This window comes from Scatophagus argus, chromosome 15, assembly GCF_020382885.2.
Source record: "Scatophagus argus isolate fScaArg1 chromosome 15, fScaArg1.pri, whole genome shotgun sequence".
NCBI lineage: Eukaryota > Metazoa > Chordata > Actinopteri > Scatophagidae > Scatophagus > Scatophagus argus.
The window spans coordinates 10,329,906-10,345,482 of NC_058507.1; the positions used below are offsets into that span (position 1 = coordinate 10,329,906).

At 41.3% G+C, this 15,577-nt stretch overlaps 2 protein-coding genes across 2 annotated transcripts; one reads left to right on the forward strand and one right to left on the reverse strand.

The window, feature by feature from the left end:
• The first annotated feature begins 821 nt into the window (after window positions 1-821).
• Window positions 822-2,554, forward strand: LOC124071985 (antimicrobial peptide NK-lysin-like). The gene is made up of 5 exons (XM_046413098.1): window positions 822-1,005; window positions 1,084-1,163; window positions 1,502-1,579; window positions 1,652-1,806; window positions 2,264-2,554. The coding sequence occupies exons 1-5, from the start codon at window positions 957-959 to the stop codon at window positions 2,334-2,336; spliced, it is 435 nt and encodes a 144-aa protein (XP_046269054.1). The 5' UTR covers window positions 822-956; the 3' UTR covers window positions 2,337-2,554.
• A 1,719-nt stretch (window positions 2,555-4,273) lies between these two features.
• tonsl (tonsoku-like, DNA repair protein) lies at window positions 4,274-15,574 on the reverse strand. The gene is made up of 28 exons (XM_046412635.1): window positions 14,996-15,574; window positions 14,800-14,895; window positions 13,907-14,049; window positions 13,556-13,739; window positions 13,311-13,440; window positions 12,977-13,148; window positions 12,736-12,850; window positions 12,452-12,603; window positions 12,166-12,318; window positions 11,759-11,884; window positions 11,432-11,630; window positions 11,278-11,333; window positions 11,091-11,180; window positions 10,816-10,888; window positions 10,556-10,719; window positions 9,721-9,844; window positions 9,393-9,634; window positions 8,737-9,223; window positions 8,450-8,643; window positions 7,910-7,998; window positions 7,551-7,707; window positions 7,374-7,452; window positions 6,980-7,287; window positions 6,116-6,287; window positions 5,597-5,769; window positions 5,390-5,463; window positions 4,971-5,104; window positions 4,274-4,832 (listed from the first exon to the last, which is right to left on the reverse strand). The coding sequence occupies exons 1-28, from the start codon at window positions 15,018-15,020 to the stop codon at window positions 4,633-4,635; spliced, it is 4,311 nt and encodes a 1,436-aa protein (XP_046268591.1). The 5' UTR covers window positions 15,021-15,574; the 3' UTR covers window positions 4,274-4,632.
• Window positions 15,575-15,577: the final 3 nt, after the last annotated feature.

Genomic DNA, 15,577 nt, shown 5'->3' on the forward strand with positions numbered 1-15,577 from the left:
ACCACCATGAGATTCAAATTTGGGGTGAAATATCTGCCATTGCATTACCATGAAATTTGGTGCAGATAATCATATCTCTCTCCAGATGAATTGCAATAACTTGGTGATCCTTGAACACACAAACATTAGCTCGTCTAATGCTATAGCTCCTTTTACAGTTCCCTTTTTTATTTTTATTTTTTTTGCATATTTACTTATTTTTTGCAGTATATCAGTCGAAAGAGACAGGAAACAGGAAGAGAGGGGTATGTGATACAGTAATTAGGGTGCTTGATTGCCAGCAATACTTCGGTTTATTACCAAACAAGTAAATACGTTCCTCTTAGCCTCAGCTTTGCCTCGTGTTTAGTGCTTGTAAGCACATTTTAGCATGTTAAACATCAGCGCGTAAGCATTGTCACAGGAAGTATGTAAGCTGTATCTCAAAGCACAGGTGCAACTACAGCCTCAGAGCTCCGAGAAGCACATTCTCTCACCTTTAGGAATTAACCTTCAAGCTCAAAATGTGTTCACATCTTAAGGCAACCGAGAAAAAAATAAAAAATACATCAAAATACCAAAACAGCATTTTGGATGCTTTTCATAGAGAAGAAACCACTGTAAACACATATTCTGTTTGAAGACAAGGTTTACATCAATTTGAAAATGAAGTTTGAAAATTTTTTGCAGAATTGTCTGAGTGAAGTGAAGCTTTGTGACACTGTGGGTCTAACTTGCCATTTCCTGTGCAGTGCCTGGAATAGATGAATGCTGTGATGTGTAGGTTGTGTGAAGAATGTAAAATGTGATGGTGGTTGCCACAAAACCATCATGTTTTTGCAGTATGACCAGAAGCCTTTTGCGGTTTCAATTTTCGTCTGTGGGGGTTAGTGGGAACTTTGATCTGCGTAGACCCTCATCTCTGCTGTATATAAAAGGTCACCAGACACACACACCAACACCACTCACTGCCAGCAATGAAAACCTCCTCAGTCCTCCTTGTGTGTGTTCTGGTGACATGTTCTGGTGAGTGTTTTTGATTATCTAACATTACATTCTTTGTGTAATTTACACTTAAAGATTTTCTTTTTTGTTCCTACACAGTCTGGATAGTCCAGGGGAGAAACATAAAGGTCAGCACTGATGATCAGGAGGTTCTGGAAATCTCTGTGGAGGCCGGCAAGGTAAGGTGGCTGCTTTAAACAGGCTTACTACTAGGGATAGGGGTTCCCATCCCACAACACCTATTATGTTATATAGGCCTATATTTCTCTGTGTAAAATCTTCATCTAAAAGTAACTGAATGCATCAGAAAAATTTTGTGAAGAAAAGTGCAATAATCTCTTCTGAAATGTAATGGGGTACCGTGAATGTACTTTCAACTATATTTTAATGTGTTATAAACCATTTATTAACCATTGTTAATGGGCTGCTTATTTAACATTTTTCCCATCACATAATGTATTATATATTATACTCATCTCTTTTTTGTATTAAAAGTACATTTCATATTCATCTGCAGCTTCCAGGTATTTGCTGGGCGTGCAAATGGGCTTTGGAAAAGGTGAAGAAAGTCATCGGACCTAACACTACTGCAGAGGTAAAAGAAAAGAAAAGAATGGTTGTAGAAAGTACCATGGAAGGAGCATTAATGTAAATTTTACCCTTACAGGCTGTGTCATCAAAGTTGCTGACCATCTGCAACCAAATGGGGCTCTTAAAAGCTATGTGCCACAAATTTGTGAAGACACACCTCAGCATCTTGGTCGAGGAGCTCACAACTACTGATGATGTGAGGACCATCTGTGTCAACACTGGAGCATGCAAGTGAGTCACCAGCCCTATGTAGCACACAATATGACTTAAAACATCTTCACAAAATCCCTCTGCAATATGCATTACTCATGATGGAGCAACTCTTACTAAAACCCTTGAGAGATAAATATATTTCCAATTTATGCTTCTATGACAGTCATAATATCTTTTCAAATTTTGATTTTTAGATACACAACACATTACATATGATGCACAATTATTGATTAAACTTGCCAGCACTAAGTAGTTAAAATGAGCTCAGCTTCGACCATCTACAACATTGGACCACTTACATACTGATGCATTAGTAACAATAATCCAGTTGTATATTAATGAAACACTGGTAGGGGCCATTCTGCATAATGAAGACTCTTGATAACCTGTATATTCTGTGCCTACTTTCTTTGATACTTCTTCCTCTGTACATTTTAATCACTCTGATTTTTCTCTTGTGATGTGCTCTCTTTAGGCCAAAGGACTTGTTGGACCTGCTTTTTAATCAAAACGAGGATCTGCAAATTGAAATTAATGAATATCGCTGAAGTTTAACAATTACACTGCCAGTTTGCAAGAAAAAAATTGACCATGTTGTTGCTGTGGACTGACTGAGCACACAGTTAACCCCTAAAATTTAATTTAATCCCTGCATTTATTTTCTACTGCACTTTTATAGCCTTATTTCACCTACTTTGCAATGCTTATACATTAGAACTCTGTTTCTGTGTCTTTTTACAATGCCAATAAATTTTTGCATTTCAAACTTTTCAGTGTCTCTCTCGAGTTAATAACTATGTGTTCAGTTGAAAGGTTGTATGCACCTACAGTACTGTGCAAAAGTTTTAGGCAGGTGTGAATAAAATGCTGTAAACCAAGAATACAGTCAAAAATATAAATGATATTTGCTTATTTTTATCAATTTACAAAATGCAAAGTGAGAGAACAAAAGAAAAGTCTAAATCAAATCAGTATTTGGTGTTTCTACCCTTTGCCTTCAAACTAGCATCAATTCTCATTGCACAAAGTCAAGGATTTTGTAGGTTTATAGTCTTCTTCAGAAACCTTTCTGCAAACAGAGTTGGAGATTTGGTCAGGATTAATGGTGTCCTCAATGCTGAGAAATTGATTTGCACCAAATTTATTCTGCAGCAGAAGAACAATCCTAAACATACAGTCAACAGAAGCCAACATCCACAGAAGATCTTTGGTTGGTTCTTCCAAGATGTTTGGAACAACTTACCAGCCGAGTTACTTCAAAAACTGTGTGCAAGTGTATCTAGGACAAGGGAGGTCACAGCAAATATTGATATTTGATTTCTCTTCTGTTCATTCACTGAATTTTGTTAATTGATGTAAATAAACTATTAACACTTTCATTTTTGAAAGCGTTCTTAGTTTACAGCATTTTTTTCACACCTGCCTAAAACTTTTGCACAGTACTGTGTATGATTTGAAAAAACTTCACAGAGCAAACACTGGACTTTGAAGGTGGTTTTTCCCCACATACTTAAGACATTTTGCAAGCTACATTTCAAGTTCAAAATGAATAAAACCACATAAATGATGTTACATTTCTTGGCTGACATAATGAGGCTGAGGCTTAGCCAAACCACATTTACAGAATTCTGGTATTTATTGTACATACATACATACTTTTAAATGCATCAATAAACCTCACAAACTTCACTTTGGTGATGCCTTAACTTTTCAAATCTGGGTGTAAAAGTATATGTATGACTGTTGGCTTTGGATTTTTCCTGAGATTTCTTTAACAGGAACAAACATACCTTAAGTTTTATTCTTTAATAGCTCGATAAGACCCCACAGCCTACTTGATTACGCACAAAGACATGAACCTTTATGTGGCAGTCTGGAGCTAATAGCTAATGACATTGAAACTGAACAATTTGATCAATTTGTTCATGATGTATAACAAGTTTAAGTAATAACGTAAAAAAAAAAAAAAACAACAAAATTTTCAACCAAGGCCCAAATTGGCTGGCCACATTTCAGTTTATTGTATATTCTTTTATGATTGACTTTGACAGATTCTACAAACGAGGCTTGGGAGAGTCAGTAATTTAATTTTTATTAGGAATACAGCAACACTACAGAGATATTTCAAATTAGCCTATAGACTTGAAGTTCAAGTTGCATGTTTTCTGCCAATAATAAAATGATTTCCTTTTAATATTTACCCATTAGAGCAGCATTACACCTTGAGGTACACCAAAAATTTCTGAAGATGGAAGTGGACCGATGTGAGTTCTCACACATCATATCACACCTACCACCACATTCAGAATTGAAACTTTGCAGTAACCACGGGCTAGCACCCTTAGAATTGAGATGTGCAATGATACATATGGATTTTATGTAGCATCCGCGGTCGACAGGACTGTCAAAAGTACAACTAAAAAGTTTTCAAAAAGAAAGAATTCTTTCCCAGAGATTAAAAAAAAGAGAAGAAAAATGCAACATATCACTTTATTTTTTTTAATGATTCAGTGGGTTGAGGAAAAAAGGTGCATCATGACACAAAAAGACACAATTAACACACAAACTGTCTTCATGCACTTTCAGAGACACATAAATAAGGCGAACAAAAAGCATTAAGCATACATACAAGCTTTTTACACAGAATGTCTGTGGACGCCATGTTTAATTGTGCAGCCTAAAGCCATCCCTGCAAACTGAACAAACCCTTACACGAAGAGCATCCTTGTTTATAAAAGCTGATTTCATAAAACATGCAAGCTATTGATTACATGTGGCTCAAAAATTCAGTGTCAGTGTTAAAGTCCTGCCATCATTTCTGAAACACATTTTGTGTTTCCACCTTTACGAGGAGGCTGCAGCAGACAACAGGAACTTGCTGTTTCGATCAATAAAGTGTCCGTGTGACCGACTGTTGTTCCAGCTCTGCCTCAAGGCCTGCCGGTCCAGCTTGTTCAGTCCCTGTGAGCAAAGACGGAGATCCTGGACCAGCTCTGACAAACCATCCAGATCTGCACTGTCCCAGGGGCCACACACCTGACAACCTGTGGGCGAAGTGACAAGTGACAACTGTTCACCTTTGCATTAGAAGTGGTATTGGAGTTTCTGACTGCAAGTAGCACTATGGAGCCATGTCTTTATGAGCTGTCATGAAATCATTTCTTGAAATTACACATACGCACCTTGAAGGTTTAAAAGGGTCAAAGGTCGATGAGCCTCTCTGAGGGAGATCAAGATGCTGTGAAGCCCTGCCGACGTAACAGATGGGTTTCCTGATAGGTTCAAGCTCATTAACGATGGGCATGAAGGCAGGCACCTAAAAGTCCAAAAGGTTAAGAGAAACCGATGAAAACAACAATGAAGACAAAACAAAGCACTGAAATCTTGATTTAACAATCTTTCACAGTGAAAAAGAGCTTTTGGTTAATGTAGGGAATGTGATGTTAATCCAGTCACAGCAAATAAGTTAAATATCATTGCTTATAGCATAACTCTGTGTTCACAGAGTAACAAATCATTCAAACAATCATTTTACCATAATCATGAACCATGCATGTTCTCACAGAAAGGTGAGCTAGCAGACACACATGCACACACGCACCTGGCCAAGGTGGCCACACTGATGTCCGTCAAGCCGTTCGCTGCCAGACTCAGGTGGGTCAGCGAACACTCGTCCTACAAGAACATAAATGCTTTAAATTCTTTGTTCTGTCCTTCAGGCACAGTTACACTTAAACGTCTCGATCAGTCAACACACAAATGATATTTGTATACAGAATTTTTGTGTACATGATTTGTGTGTGTGTACCTGTGACAGAATGTTGCTGAGGTGCTGCAGTGGCAGGAAATCAGTACCCCTGTTCACTGCAGATAGGTCGAGGTCTGTGAGGAAGTGGAGGGGCAGAGTCTTCAACACCAGCTCAAAGCCCGTGGAGCCCAGTGCATTGTGGGATAGACACAGTGATTTCAGGTGGCCTGTGCCTAAAAGATCAAAAGATCATAATGTCTTTCTTGCAAGCTGAAATTGATTCAACAAATACTGACTTACATCTGAATAACACGTCTGTGCTCCATTTCCTTTCCAGCTAATTAAGGCACGTCACTTCCTATTAGTTAAGTGTCTTAAAGCGTTACCCATAATACAAGGAATTGACTAACAGAGGACACTGAGAACTTTATCAGTACTGTTTATAACAAAATCAGTCTTACTGCTGGCTCTAATTTAAAACCAAGCAAACACAACCTTGCACAACCCACTAACTCATCTCTTATCTTAACATCTTGCGGGAATTCAGCAAAGTGAACGCTAACGCTGTTTGAGAGCGACCTGTCAGAGCGCTGGCGAGCAGCAGTCGATGCTGCTGCAGGAAGCGAGCAGTGAGGCTGCAGGCCTGCAGAGACAGCTTGGCTAACAGAGGGCAGCAGGACAGCAGGCAGGACAGGGACGCAGACACACTGTCACCCAGTGGGTTCATACTGAGGTTGAGCTCCTCCAGGCACTGCGAGAGGAAACCAAAATTTCTATTAAATTACATATGAAAACATATGACTTACATATGAAAGTTAGTGTCGCTTTAAAATGAGTGACTTGTCATTCTGCGATGTGACAGAAAAATGTGCATGTTGTTTGTGATGACTGTTTCAACACTGTGGTTTGTAACACTTTCAACAGGTCACAGTGGGAGCGGTTGCTTTTGCAGAATTAACAGACAACCAAATCTTTCGCACACAGCACCACCCAAACAACATTGGTTTGTGAATAAGAGTTGAGAATGATAAAAAAAAGCATTTTCTTTGGCAACAAATGACACTGAGAAGCAACTGATAAACTTCTGCAGTCTTTATATAATAATTAAACATTTGCCTGCCTTTTCATGTAGTGCAGCATCTTCTTCCAACAGTCATTTTTGGTGGAGGCAGAGGCAAAATCACCTCACATAAAACAGACATTACCTTCACTGCTAAGACCAAAATGAGTGTTTGGTGTAATTTAGGCTGTGTTTACCCTTTAAAGTAAGTACAATATAAATGTATAACTACAATGTTAATTTTCATCACATTCTGAATCCAAACAGTGATGGTTCAGCAACCAAATTATCTTCAAAAGTTTCCCAGCTGCATGAAGTCACAGATTAAACACTGATGACAGCAGTTTGGAATAAAAACAAACTCGTCCAGCTGGACTCATTACCGGAAACGCCGGATGGCTCTGTCCCTTTAAAGCATTTACAGCCTTCTCCAGCCCTTCCCCTGTTATGTGACAGGCAGAAATGTCCAGCAGCCGAAGTCGAGGCATGGTGATTGTTGTGGCAACCAGCTCAGGGAGAAGGTCATCGTGGAGACGGTTGCCAGAAATTCGCAGCTCTGTGAGGCTGGCCTGAAGTTTCAGGGCACGAAGGAGTGGGCTGAGGGAAGAGGGAGCCAAGCTGAGGCCACACACCGACACAGAGGAGCTCCCATCCTGCACCTCACACAGCCGGGTGACAAGTTTGTTTTCATCTGCAGGGAGCCAAAGAGATGCCACGATTTAGAATAGATGGTGAAAATTTGTGCATCTGCGTGTGTTGTGTGTGTGTGTAGCTCACCCACGGCCAGGCTTTCACAGGCCTTCTTGTAGCGCTCAGGGAGAGGCGGAAGATCCCAGGAGCAAACTTCAGCTAGAACCTGCAGCACAAAACACACCATCAGAATTCTGTCCTGGTGAGAAGAAGTGATCTAAAACAGTCTACACGTGTTGCACTTGACTTCATGCATGTCGTCACCTCTTCATTGGTGTGCAGGACAGCCAGCAGCAGGTCCTGCGGGGAGAGCAGAGCACCTTCCTTCTGCAGAGAGAGGCGAGGCAGGAGGCCACATTTCTGGTAGTAACGCTGAGCAGCCTGCTCACACAGCCACGACACAGTGCAGGAGTCGGCCTCACTGGAGCGTAGTGGATTTTAAACATGCAAAAAGCATGATTATGGTGCATGAAATCAAAACTCTTAAGGGAATGTTAAATCTCCAGGCTGTTTCAAGCAGTGTCTTAAAAGCAGAATGCACCGATCACAAGTGATTTAACAGCAGAATAGTTCTGACTAAAATAAATAATGTTCATTCATATAAAGAAAAAATATATGCCAACCTTTGTGGAACCGGGATAAGGAAAACATCTTCCTGAACTCTGACCCTCATCCTGATTGGTGGAGGCAGTGACGTGGGCAAGGCTGGAGGCTGAAATAAATTGACAACTTAAAAAAAAAAAAAAAAAACACACAGAGCAAGCAAGACAGAGAGGATGGAACCAATGTTCTGAAATAAAATCAAGACTAAGATTTGCAAATGATAAAAACCAATAATGTGCAATATCACTCACACCAGTGTCCTAAAATGGCACTATGGCTCATTTTCCATCCCATTCATCACTGTCTGAAGTTAATCAAGAAAGAAGATAGATTCCTAACAAATGTTACAGCTCCTAATGATGCAGAGACATGAACAACTGCCTAGCAGATATCATCGCTGTCCTCAATAAGTAATGTGAAATCTGACTTTTGACTCTTACTCTATTGAAAGTGAAATTAGTTATTTCATAGATACATCATGTTTGTCCATAACAAATAATACTGCGTTATGTGCATGTGGCTCCATCACAATGAAATGTAAGATACACATTTGTCCTTACCTGCCTGTGTATTTGTGGGGGTGGAGGCGTCTCCGGTCTTGTGTCGTCATCATCTGTAACTGTGGGGCTATGAGACCTGCTGACCTCTCGTCGGCCCAACCTGACCATCCCTGGTATCTGAGTCATTTTGACCTGCTGAGGCTTCAGAGAGCCATTCTTTCTCAGCGAGAGACTCCTGCTGGAGGAGGAAGGAACTGCACAACAAAAAGGAAAAGAATAACACAATGAAGGTAAAATTAAAAAAAAGAAATGTTGAGTAACATTAAAGACAAAAGTGAATTCATTACCTCTGCAGGCTGTGTCAGAGGTCAAGTGCCTGTTTGGACCTCTTGCTGCTGAAGATAAATCAGCATCCTCCGCTCTAATCCCATTTTGTTCCGCTCGAAGCTTCCTCTTTTTCTTCGGTTGGATTTCTTCCAAATCATCCTCGAGCCAGTCATCAGCCAGATACTCCTCCTCTGGAACCAGGGCTGATCTGCTGCTGGACGAAACAGCAGGTGTGCTGGAGAACTGAGGCTGTGACAGACCCTGGAGACGAGTTTTGGCGCTGCCTAGTCCTCGGATGGCACTGTGGTACTCCTCTCGCGCAAAGACACACGGCGCAGGAGACTCCCTGACATTTTCTCGACCTGAGCTGGGGATAGAGTTGGTGTCCTTGCTTTGGGGAACTTCTTTTTGGCTCGGGGCTGCTGGGAAACTGTGTCTAGAGCGGACGGGGCGGAGAGGACTGACCGGGGAGTCAGAATCGCTGTTGTCTGAGGAGCTGCTGTTATTCTACAGAAATCATATACACACACAAAACATGAATTGTATTTGTATATCTACAGAATTCTAAAAATGGTATAATTGTATCATTCTAATGAATCCAAAGCATTTGTAGAAAGAAATTATGTGGTATGATGTGTTTTCATGCACATCTAAATAAGCATTTGCCAGAGTTTACCCCATACAGGACAGCAGCCTCTGATCCTCTGGCTCTGTGGCGCTGTGTTAAGCCATTGCTCTGCCACGGCTTGGGGCTAGCAGGTACTGCCTTCACCTCTGAGTTCCTGTTTGTCAGGGGCCAGTCTTGGCTGGAGGAACAGCCCCCTCCAGAGGACGACAGCGGCTCAGAGTTCTCAGCATCAAACAGCTGGCTATCCTGCAGGGCATCGAAAGGCTTGGCAGGGGCTGGAGCAGCGGGAACTGTGTTAGACAGAGATAAGTGTGAGGGGGGGAGTGCTTGAAAGGATATTTAAAAGGCAAACCGAGGCTAAAATGGTATAACTCACCTCCCCCTCCGAGCGCCTTCCTCAGCAGTCTCTCTGTGGCAATGCACTCCTGCTTGGCGTCGTGGTCCAACTCTCTGCTGTATGTCCTCTGCCACTGCCGGAGGGTGTCCATAGCAGTGTCCCCCTGAAAGAGGGCGGTGACAACATGAGACAGATGTACAAAGTAGGCCCATTCAGACAAAATTTATTTTACTAGGGGAGGAAGGTGATTTAAGTATGACCCATTGTTGTTTTTGGAAAACATGCTGATCCAATTTAGGATTCAAAAAATTAGAGAAACGGCCAAGCTAACATCAGAAATTCTCTTATTTTTGAGAACTGAATACCAACAGTTTTGACATGGATAATAATTTCTCCTCTGCTAGAAAATTATGATTATGGAAATCATGTTCACGTATTCATGACTGGAGAAGAAAACAACAGGCAACGTTCAATACATGGAGCAAATTTAGGCTAAGAGGGAACTCCTCCCATATCTAAGTCCAGCCTGGGGAGACACTTTGGCCTTTAAATGTGCCTTTCTATTTCATTTTTCTTATACACAGAGTCATGTTCACTGCTAAGATAAACTTTACCCTTTTGTAATGTAATGTTACTGGTGATTCTTTGAGTCCAAACCGTACTTTCTGCTTCGTGTGACCCTCTGATACTGTAAAAGCAGCCTAATTCACACTTACAAAGAAAGATTTAAATATTTTTCAACTGTCTAATTAATTTACTGGTAAACAGACTAAGCCAATCGCTAATGAAGGTCACATGGTTTTCCTGCACTATTTAATTTCCATTTCCAGAACAGGCTCCTGTAATGTACCAGAGGCTCAAATGCCACAAACACCTTGGAGTTTCGTTGGGTGACAGAAGCCCCTCGTTCCACCAAGACTCGTGCGACTTTAAAATTGCCACAGGAGAGGGCATCGTGAAGTGGGGTCACCCCTTCGCACAAGGGACCACCAGGATCGTTGATGTTAGCGCCGCGCTCCAGCAGCAAGGCCACAATGTCTGGACAAGAGAAAGGATGAGAGGGGTTTTTTTTTTTCCTTTTTCATAAAACAATTTTTAATCAAGGTTAAATACAGCTAGTCTTAAATCAGTTACCATGGTGACCATGGTTACAGGCTTCATGAAGTGGAGTCCAGCCACAATAGTCTCTGGGGTTCACTGGGTGACCCTGACACACAGGAAATCATTTATCATTATCATTTATCACACAGCCTGGTGTTACAGTTTGTCTAAAGTACACTTATAAATGATACAAGCAAAACGAGAAAAGGTTCTTGAGTAGTAAATATTTAACAGGCTTTCCCAAGAAGTTTATTAATGTACAGTCTACTGAAAAATTGTACAAAAATTGTAGGATTTGCTTTTCTCACCTGATCTACCAGATACTGGACCTGCTTCAGGTTTCCATCTATACATGCTCGGTGCAGAGACGTCTCGCCCTTTTCATTCCTCTTGTTCCACTAAAGAAGGAAAACAGATGCAAAAATGACTCTAAAAATGTGGAATACAAAGATGAGGTGATTGCTTGTGTGAAGTGACAACTGACACATGACTCACCCTTCCTGCCTTCCTCCTTCCTGGTACCATCTTGTCGTAACCCTCCAAATCATCATCTAGAAATATAAAGTCATAAAAAGAAACTTAAATACTAGAATCCATTTATCTAGAGATGACCCAGAGGGATGGAGGGGTTCAACAGAGCACGGTCTACCTGAGTCCGAGAGAACAACGTCACTGTCATCAAGAGGTTCACTGTTGTCCATCGCCTCCTCTTCATCCTCCTCGCCATCGCTCCCATGTGGTCTCCAGCCCTCAGCAGAACACAGCTGCTGCAGCTTTGCCTCTGTGTCATCAGCCTTTGATGAGCCACATCGTCTCTGGGATGCCAGCCAAAGCCTCAACACTCGTTTCTGTCGGGGCCAGAGTGAAGTGAGCGTTTGTACACAGCATCTGATTCCCAGGCATATGAAGTTTCAAGTATATTTTTCAACGTGGTGCATGAGTTTTTAAAAATTTTGAGCTACTCATTCGTGCACACCTCTAGTCTGGCCTGCCCAGACTTCTGAGCACAGCATGAGGCTTTACTGTAGCTGCTGTCGATATCCTTGAAGGAACAGCCACTCTCCTCCTGAGCTGATGCAATGTTCAGCCAAGTGCTACACTCCTGATACAGACACATACAAGAGAACAATTTACATGTATAAGTATGAAGAACCTGTTTAAATTAGATTAAATTTGATTAATATTACAATCATTGTATTTCTTAAGATTACACAGTGTGTTTGTTTCAATTGTTTCAATTGCTCAAGCACAACTTGACTCGCACAGTCACAAAGAACACGATTACCCTCCATTCCTATAAGCCAGATGATATCACTATGATAATAGAGTATTCACTTATAAAAGAGAGCGATGCTGTGTGAACATATGGTAGAACATGAATACCTCAACAGAGCTGCCCTGTCGTAAAGCCAGTTCCTGTCTGTAGTGCTCCACTGCTTTGTCATACTGTGTCAGGTCTGTGTAGGTCGCAGCCAGGGACACATGGATGACAGCCAGCTCCCTGGCGGGCTTTCCCAACGCCTCAGCGCCCTTTAGCTTCACCGCATAGAGGACAAATCTCAACATAATTAATTACTGCAACATCCTGTTACGTGAATAAACTCAAACTGGAGAAGAGTTGGAATGCAGTGATATTTGATGCCAAAGTAAATATGAAAATAATCCTCACCTGAGCTTGATATGCATCCAAAGCTTTGTTGTAGCAGCCAACTTTACAGTAAAGGTCCCCCAGCTGCTCTGCCACTCCCACAGCCTGATGGGAGCTAAGTCTTTTGGCCTGATCCTCCCCGAGCTCTTCTTCTAATTTACAGCCCTGGTCCGCTATGAAATTCAAACAAACAATGCCATCAACTCAGCTATCTTTGTGAAATCAATCAATAAATATAAAAAAATAATTAATCAAGTATAAATAATCAACAAGACTGAGTAGAGATATAAAAATAGCTCTTTCACCATATTTGAAAGCTTTCTTCACTGCCTGCCTGTCCAGGGGCTGCTGGGAACCCAGCAGGAGAGCTTTCTTCAGAGATCGTCTAGCTGCTACGAAATCACCAAGAGACAGATGCACCTGTGGATAAATATCATGGAGATGTGTAAATGTGCACATGTACAACCACGATAACAGAAAATGGGTTTGATGGGTTAACTGCAGCTGTACTGTTTTCACTATAACCTCAGGAATGAGTTTTCACACCTTGCCAATGCAGTGAAAGCATTCGCTCTCACTGAACTTGTCTTTGATCTTCCTCGCACACTCTTTGGCCTGTTCAAGGCAGCGCACAGCGTTAGACTTTAGACCATTACGGAAGTATATGTTGCCCAGGTTAAAGTTGGCACGGTAGAGATCCTCCAGCAGCTGACTCTTCCTTTAAAGGATAAGAATGGAGAAAGTAAAAATAATGAAACTTTCTAGAAACCATGTTGTAGAGAAATTACACTGTCAAAGCTCTCTGTTAGGAAAAATTCAATTTCCAATCTTTCTATCTGAGTTATTGCATTGAGATAAAGTGTAGATAGGTTGGTCTTACTCTGCAATAAAGACACTTCGCCGGATAAACTCGCTGCAACGTTTGGGATCCCCCAGATGATCGCAGATCAGACCAAGATTGAGAAAAAGACGCGCCTTCATCTCACTAATCTCTCGTCTCGACACCGTCCCTGGAGGCGAGAGAAAAAAAACGAAAAATGTTACAACAAACAAGTAACACAAAAACTATAGACACTTGATCATTTAATACACTTGATAAAATCCCAGAGGAAACAAATAACAGACCTTCTAGGCAGTCATCCACAATGGCCAGGCTCTTCTTGAAGGCATCTTCTGCTTGCTCTAAACTGTTCCTTGATTGGTCTGATTCATAACGAAACAGGTAGGTTCGACCAATTGTGGCCAGTGCCCTTTGCTCCTCGGCGTGGTCTCTAACAGAACGAGCCAGGTCCAGGTGACACCGCTGGTGCTGAAGAAGACAAATACCACCCATTACATACTTACATAAAGTCTTGGCAGGGTTTTAATGAAAACATGCATGTTGTCCATTGTATCACTTTTGTACAGACATTAAGACTTCAACGGTTCAATGGCAACAAAAGAATGACTAAAAAAAAGCAGATCAAATCAACTCACTTTCAAAGCATCCTCAATGTTGCCCATCTCTGCATAGCACTCTCCTATCTTACGATTGGCCACAGCTCGTCCAATCACATCATTAAGCACCTCAGAGAGAGCCAGTTCCTGCTGGTGCTCCCTAATGGCAGCCTCATAATTACCTGAGATGCACAAGGACCAGACAGGGCAAAGTCGATCAAAAAAAACAATCATAAAAGTAAACATATAAATATAATAAAACATAAAGTTAACATGGTGTAAAGTGGGGCAAGAATTATGAAAGAGGATGAATGAGTACATTTAGAACTGGACATAATAATCTTAAAACTATATTTCATGTTTTTGGACATTGGTAGATTATGGTTATTGTGATAGGTTAGGCATTTTCATGTAAAATACACACATCATCCAATAGAAAGACCTGAAATGATGGCAGACTATTAAGGACTGATGTTATGAATACACTAGAGAGGGGAGGCGGGGAGGGCACAAACAGTTTGATTAAACTCTATAACTCCACACTGAGAGTGAAATCCATAAGGGAACAGAACAGGATGTTGGCTCACTTGAAACCTTGAGAAAGAAGAAATTAAAAAAAGAAAATCTGCTGATTGAAAACTACTTAAAACTCATCAGCATATGGGGCTTGTGATGTTAATGCGTTGTGATAGAGCACTGCACTGTGGTAAATGCACCTCCCTCTGCACATGACACTGTATCCTCTACATGATCTGGACCTATCGCTAGTCTGTTTAAAAACGTCTGATCTGTCTTCTTGTATACGTCCGTGTTCTGTCCTTGTCCCCATATCGTATGTAACAACTGCAGTCTGCACAGATTCCTACCTTCCTACCGTCCTTCATTTACCAGTAAAGTCGATATCGTGATCCTGTGCTTTATGAACCACTTACCATTTCTGGACAGCAGCTCTCCCAGCTGATTGCAGATGTTGGCTTCCTCTCTTAAATTGTTGCTGCCCTGCGCTTTGCTCTTTGCTTTCTGCAGCTCTAAAGGGTAATCACATTCAACAGTGTAAGCAATCAAAACAAAGCGGGTTAACAAACGAGATGGAACTCGCAATGATAATACAAGTAAATCAACACTTACGTTTTATTTCTCGTGAAAAGCTCATCTTAACTGCTCCGAGCGGTGCTAGCTAACAGCTAACTCTAACTTACAGCTGGCTGTGAGTGACAACGCAGCGCGCTTCACGTTAGCTTAGCGCTAGCGGAAAGAAAGTCAAGTGCCAAATTATAAATGAACGAAACAAACAATATTTTTACTGCATTCCCACTGATACACGCATTTCCTTGTCCATTAACGTTCTCGCTGTCATTTATGTGTCAGATCGACTTCGATGTTTGATCAAATAGCGTAATATGGTAAACATTTCACATTTTTCCTTTAAGCTATCAGTCCCCGTAAACTTTACAATGCCCCGCCAGTACCGCGCAACCAATGACTTCACAGCAGAACAACCATCGTTTTACCCTGAAATTTACCTGTCAGGCACAAACCGCCTAGCTGACTGGGCTAACTGTAGAAGGTCGTGTGTACAACCCTGTTATAAATCTACGTCATCTTGTATACCCTAACAGTTTAACTTAACGCATTTGATTTGTTTACGCTTAATTTGGCTGTGCACAGACCGAGAATAAAGTACGCCTGACCGTCTGACAGGTAAGTTTC

Excerpts from the sequence above, each read along its gene's own strand:
- tonsl (XM_046412635.1), bottom strand. The coding sequence starts at position 15,020 with ATGAGCTTTTCACGAGAAATAAAAC. Across the intron at positions 13,149-13,310 it reads CGAAGTGTCTTTATTGCAGA|GAAGAGTCAGCTGCTGGAGG; the intron begins GTAAGACCAACC and ends TATCCTTTAAAG. Across the intron at positions 11,631-11,758 it reads CTGGGCAGGCCAGACTAGAG|AAACGAGTGTTGAGGCTTTG; the intron begins GTGTGCACGAAT and ends TGGCCCCGACAG.
- LOC124071985 (XM_046413098.1), top strand. The coding sequence starts at position 957 with ATGAAAACCTCCTCAGTCCTCCTTGTGTGTGTTCTGGTGACATGTTCT. Across the intron at positions 1,164-1,501 it reads TCTCTGTGGAGGCCGGCAAG|CTTCCAGGTATTTGCTGGGC; the intron begins GTAAGGTGGCTG and ends ATTCATCTGCAG. Across the intron at positions 1,580-1,651 it reads GACCTAACACTACTGCAGAG|GCTGTGTCATCAAAGTTGCT; the intron begins GTAAAAGAAAAG and ends TTACCCTTACAG.